At 17.3% G+C, this 7,168-nt stretch overlaps 1 protein-coding gene across 1 annotated transcript; it reads left to right on the plus strand.

Annotated features, from left to right (window-relative positions):
* Positions 1-1,447: 1,447 nt before the first annotated feature.
* PGO_000725 (variable surface protein) lies at positions 1,448-2,533 on the plus strand (the record flags this gene model as incomplete). The annotated part of the gene is made up of 3 exons (XM_028690825.1): positions 1,448-1,522; positions 1,597-2,265; positions 2,378-2,533. The coding sequence occupies 3 exons, from the start codon at positions 1,448-1,450 to the stop codon at positions 2,531-2,533; spliced, it is 900 nt and encodes a 299-aa protein (XP_028546626.1).
* Between the last annotated feature and the right edge of the window lie 4,635 nt (positions 2,534-7,168).

A 7,168-nucleotide genomic window follows, 5' to 3' on the forward strand; every position in this document is an offset into this window, starting at 1 on the left:
ATGAAAATATATATTCTCTATAATTTATACATTGAATAGTGAAAATTATGCTCATTAGTTCAATAGAAAACTGCCAATTATTATTAAGTCAACATAGTGTCAAAATCTCCAAATGTATTCAATAATTTTCGCTTTATTTCTTATAAATAATTAATAATATTTTTATTCTCACTAAAATATAATTTAAAATTTAATTTTATAATTTTTTTAAAAATTATTACTATTTTTCGTGAGATATATTTATCTTTTATAAATTTGTATACAGCATATACAGAATTAAATGATGAATTTAATAAAAATTGGAAATTTTTTCTGTTAATACATTATTGATTATATTAGAAGATGAGAGTACTATATAGTCTATTATAATTGTATCTTTTTTTATTATATATTAAAATATATTATATATATATTGTATTTGCTTTAAAACAAAATTATTTCATTCGTCACGGTGAGAGGATTTAATATTGAAAAAATAAAGGAAATACGAAATATATTAAAATACACATAAATTAAAATATTTTTAAATTAGATATAATAAAAGCCACAATATAAATACATTATATTATAGTTATAGTTTTTTATATTAGATGTAAATATATTTTTAAATATTTGTATTATATGAATAAATAATTATAATAATATTGAAATATTGAAACTGAATATATGTATAATACATTATATAATTACATTTCTTTTATATTATATTCATATATATGTTAAAATTATATTGAAGCATTTTTTAAGAAATTTGTATTTATACTATAAATATAATAATAATATATATGTGTATCACATATGACTTTTTAACTTAAACTTATACAACCATATTTTAAAATATTATTATCTACTAGGTATAATATTTATATTAAGCTAACGTAATATTTTTTATTATATTTTAATAACCTTCTATCATTTTTTAGATATGAATAAAGAAATTATAAATAGCTTTATGTACAATTAATATTTATTTTATTATTTTAAAATTAAAAATATATAGAATATTTATGAAATGAAATAAAATAAAGAGAAAAAAATGAACAATGAAATATGTGTTCAAATTAATGATACACATTATCTCAAGATGTGCATTTTCTTTTTTATAAGTATTAAATAGAACAATTTTAATATAAATATATATCACAATAGAGTTATTTAAATATCTATTTTGTTTTATATTTTGCCTACACATTTTATTTATGTTTTTCATATTATGATTGAAGCATTTATCAATATATATTATATATCACAAGTGAATATAATGATATATTATATTGTATAATACTTAATGTTAAAGAGATTCAATGATATTTTAATATTAATTTATAATAATATATACTAATAAATTGATTACTTCTCATCCTATATATAGTTATATATAACATTAGAAATATATTAGAACATATATTTAATTCATTATTTATTAGTTTTTTTTTGAGACAAAAATATGTTACATGAAATGGATAAATCTATAGTACTTTTGAATCATTACAGTATAAACTACAACAAAATAATATATATAGTATATTTTAGAAGTATTGAAAAAAATATTCTAAATATAATATTCATAATATTATCATATATTTTTTCTTATAGTATTATTGGGTAAACTTATTCCCCATATTTAATGATATTATAGTTAAATACAAAGATGATAATGGAGGAGCAATATGGGGAAAAGAATGTCCAAAAATATTAAATGATCCTTTAATAGATAATTCGTTAAAAAACGCACCAAATAATAAGGAAATATGTATTCAGGCTATGCTTTATCTAGGTGATATAGATACTATTGAAAATAAACTTTTAAGAGAAATTGCCTGTAAATATTTTTATTATTGGATATGCCATAACATTCAAAGTATAAATAACGTTCAGGATATCAAAAATAATTATGATGGATTCCTTAAAATTTTTAGAGAAAATGTGAAAGAACAGCCTAAATATGTATGTGCAAATCAATTTGAAGATGTTATATATGAAGATTTGGAAATACTTAAATATATAAATCTTATGTATAAAAAATATGATAGAAATAGGTGGACACACTGGAATTACAGTAAAAAAGATTTTTATGAAGCAGCAATAAATACTATAAATAAATACAGTGAAAAAATTGAAACAAGAGATATCTTAACTTGTGAATCTAGAGAGGATACTATAACACAAATATTAACCCCTTGCAAAAGTAGTATGTTTTCTCCTATTATAATAACAATGGTGCTAACGCTATTAATATCTATTTCATTAATGATTTTTTTTAAGGTTAATAAGATTTTTATATTATATTTTAAAAAAGAGTATTTAAATAAATTATATATATTTGATTATTAAAGTACAATTATATATTTGATATAAATTTTTATGTATTTACTAGTACACAAAATATGGATCATGGTTGCAATATGTAATATTAAGGAGAACAAACGAGATGAAATTTATAAGTGAAGAAATAAAAAGGATGAATGAAACCGATAGAGAAAGAAGTGTAAATAGAAATATAAGACATAATATATTATATAATTCTATCTAATTTTAATATTAATTATAAAATAGGAACAATATTACACAATAAACATATTAAATGTGCGAATCATATATTATGAGAAATATTTATCACAATAAATTCATATATAGATGAAAAAATTCTAATAATACCTTAAAAAAAGATCTGATTTATATTTTTTGAATTTAAAATATAATGCTTGTACTTAAATAACGTGATAATGTTCAAAATATATTTCTACAACTATGTATCGAATGAATAATATAACTATGAATATTTTTCATCTTTGTTTTTTTTCTTTTTATTATTCTTGTTCCTTCATAAGAATTCATGCTTGAATATGCTACTTTTAAGATATGAAATGGTATGATATTAATAAAAAATATATATGTGCAAAACGAGAAATGAATTCTTGAATCATAATTTTTAGTAAAATTTATTTAATCCATATAAATTATTTCTATATACATGACTGAATTTATCATATATTACTATGGTAATTTGAGCAACTAATGAGTGTATATCATTATTGCTAATTAAATCTCTAATTTATATTTTCTTTTAATTTTATCACATAAAAAAAATACTGTGAATATTATACATACCCACACATTTTTTATAAAATAATTACTAGACATAATTTTTATTAGTACATAGACGGATGCAATTTCAACATATAATTTTTTTTTTAAAATATTGTATTTCTTTTAGTGACTTTTTCTATTACAAAATAAACATTTTTACCAATTGTTTTCTTAATGCAGAAAAAACTTATTGTCTGTATAATAAAACTATATAATACCTATTCTATTCGTTTATACTGAAAAAAAATAAAATAACAGGATATATGCTTCATTATATATCATAATGTTACTCAAAAATATTATAACAAAAAATTGAAATACATTTATCCCATGAAAAATATTAATACTTGGTTATATTCTTAATTCATTATGTTTTATAATTTATATGGTTATAATTAGTAGAATTGAATTATAGCATAATAATAAAATACACCTTGAAATATTTTAGAAATGCTCCAAAAATAACAATAACGTTTTTATGAAATATAAATATATATATATATAAAATAAAAACTATTAGTTAATTAACAGTTAATTATATAATGAAAAATAAGTATTACAAGAAAATAATGCTAAATAATAAAAATAAAGATGTACAAGAATTGCAACATTTATATATCTAATGAGTGCTATGAAATGAGTTCTTTAACAATTTATAAATGTTTACATTTCTTATTTCAGTTATTATAATTATATTTTTAATATTTTTATTAATATATTCTCGTTCTAAAGAAATATATATAATCACATAACATAAAACTACATGTACTTATACTTTTGTACTATGTTAAGCTATATGTAAAAAAAAAGGCTAAATATAAATACTTTTATTATATTTATTAATTTACTTTTTATTACTATTAATTTTAAAATTCATGTAATATTATCTCTATATAGCATTTATAATGTTAATCTCTATATGTAATATTGATTATATTATATAGTGCATGTATTTACCTTTTTCACTTTATTATATTATTTGAAATTTTTTTTTATATAAATTACCTTAATTATACCTTATCCATATGCTTCATTCAAAATGTAATTCATATGATCTTTCTAATTATAATATTATTTTTTTTGTATATTTTTCGACAAAAAATATGCTAAAAACACTTTTCGTAACTTATACATATAAATGATATTCTAATGAATTCGTAAAAAAATGAATGCTAATAGTTATTGGGTTATATATATTTTGATATTATTATTATTTAAATATATATATAATTTAATTTTTTTTGCGTACAACTTTTATAGATTCTTATATAAACTAATAAAAATGTTTATGCATTTGTATTATAATTCTAAATATTATGATAAATTATAATTATACTATTAACTATAATGTGTTTTATTTTATTATATGTTTCGTTGTCATTATATAACAAATATCATTAGAATATTTTGAAATGTATTTCTTATTTATGGAAAGATAAATCATTTTATAATACATGATATAAAAATAATGTATTTTTTATAAATGTCCAAACAAAAACAAATAAATTTTTTTTTAGTTACATAAATAATATATTGTAATATAAAATATTTAACCTTATTAATCATATAATTTACGTTAAAATATAAACATAATATGGAAAATATATTTTGGAAATTCATTCATATTGACTTAAAAAATGACACATTATTATTTAAACCTTATGTAGAATATTTATTAAATCATGAGTTAAGTGTGTGTTATTATATTTGAAATTAATTGACTCTTAATAAAATTAGTGCTTTTATAAGAATATTTTATTATTTATTACAATATTTAAATGGGAGGTACTAATGATATTAATTGTATATCATTAGAGGAAAAATAATTGAATTCATTATATTTTTTTTTTTTAATACTTTCTATAACTAATATTAACTTAGATGTATTTATGTTTTATATGGTAATAAAATATAATGTATATTTACTCTATATATATCTTCATATCTTGATTATAGAATGTATATTTTCCTTAATTATTTATTTTTATATTCTTCATTTTTATATTACGTAATGAAATATCTATATTTATGAATATTATATGTATTATTCTTATATTCAATTTTATTTTCGAAAAACATTAGGGAATAATTTTAATCAAAAAAAATACCTACTTGCAGAAAAAAAATTATTAGTGCTAAGGCATGATGAGAAAAAGGAATTAAATTCCAACATGTTAAGATATAAATCATTAATAAATAGATACGTTACTGAATTATTAAATGAAAATCTTTGCTCATCTGTCTATTAATAGTTTTATTAAAAATCATAAAATAATAATAATGTTTTAAAAAATATATTTATAAATAACCCCAAAATTTTTTTAGGAAAATTAAATTTTTATTCAGAAAATGGATTCTCGTACTTATATATATGTTATATAACCATATGAAAAAAATAAGTAATATTCATTAAAATATTAAATGAATTATAATATATATATGTTATTGTTTTATCGGATAATAGAATTCGCAATGATTTTGTGTCCTGCACTAATATGTCTTATTTCTAATATAAATACAACTTATAGCTTAGTAAATTATAATAATAATATCTGAAATATATGTAAACCTCCTAATTAATTATATTATAATTTATTACAAAAATTTTCTACATATATTCAGAATTGTTATAACATTGTTATGAATTGTGTGCAATTAAACTGTAAAAGAATGTAAGGGAAAACATTGAAAATACATTCATTTACGCATTTTTAATATTATATTCAAATTAAATTTATATTAGATATATAGTTTTTTATATTACCTAAGATATATTTTCATATATACTAGACACGTCAAAATTAATGAATATATTAAAAAATATATTTGCTTCACTGAATATATTTATTCATAATATTTTTTGAATGATTTTTTGTTTCTTGTTTTCCTTTTCATTTTAAAATATATATTTAAAGTTATTGTACTTATTAAAATATAATTTTTAATATATATACTCATGAAAATAGAACTATTATAACTGTATATGCTATTTATCATATAAAAAAGATTATTATGCATGCATATTTCTTTCTCATATACATACCTTCGTTTATATGTATTTAAATGAATGGAATACATTTAGACATGTAAATAGGTAACAATGATAATGTTCTCAGATTTTTTTACATAATAAAATTTATATTCTTTTTCTGATAAAAACGCCTTTTTTTTTAGAAAATTTCTCTAATAATTATGAAGCTAATTATTTGTATTGGCATTCTTAGGAAAATGGATCATGTAATTTAAATAAAATATATACGTACTTTAATAGTTTTGTAACAAATAAATAAATATATTGATTTATGTTCATTTTTATTTAAATAAGAATATAATAAATTGTTATTTTAATATAATTACATATATTTAAAATTAAATATATTAACTATGCATGCATATTTATATAAGTTCCAATTTACAGGATGATTAATATGGGCAAACAATATTATATAATAAAATTTTAATTTCTTTGTAATGTAAAATTAATTTTTACATTTTTACAATTAATTAAGTATATTATGTATATATTATATATATATAACTTATTTATATAATAAATAGAAGCACTATTATTCTTTTTGTTATAAATATGAATATATGAAAATTACATGTTAGAATAACAATATATGCTATGTATTATTTTTTCATTTTTAACAATGTACAATGATATGTTACATATTTTGAGAGTATTTATATGTCAGTGAAACATATCTCCTTGGAATCTCATAATTCGTATATATAATATGAAAATATTACATATAGATAATATGAAATATATACATATTATTTATATAATTTATTTACAATATTCACTATTTACTAAAAAATTCAGACAGCTTTTTAAAAATGTAATATAAAATTACAGAGTTAATTAGTTTATCAAAAAAAAAAATAAATAAATAAATAAATCACTATATGTTTTAATTGTGTGAATCTTTGTATTAATAAATAAATATGTAGTAAATTGAATATATTTACATAATATGAGTCTTATGAAATGAATAACATTCATTTTGTTATAAGGATTATAAACATAAATCATTACAGAATATAAATTTTAATAATGTGTTAAATGAATTGT

This window comes from Plasmodium gonderi, assembly GCF_002157705.1.
Source record: "Plasmodium gonderi DNA, contig: Pgo-contig_63, whole genome shotgun sequence".
NCBI lineage: Eukaryota > Apicomplexa > Aconoidasida > Haemosporida > Plasmodiidae > Plasmodium > Plasmodium gonderi.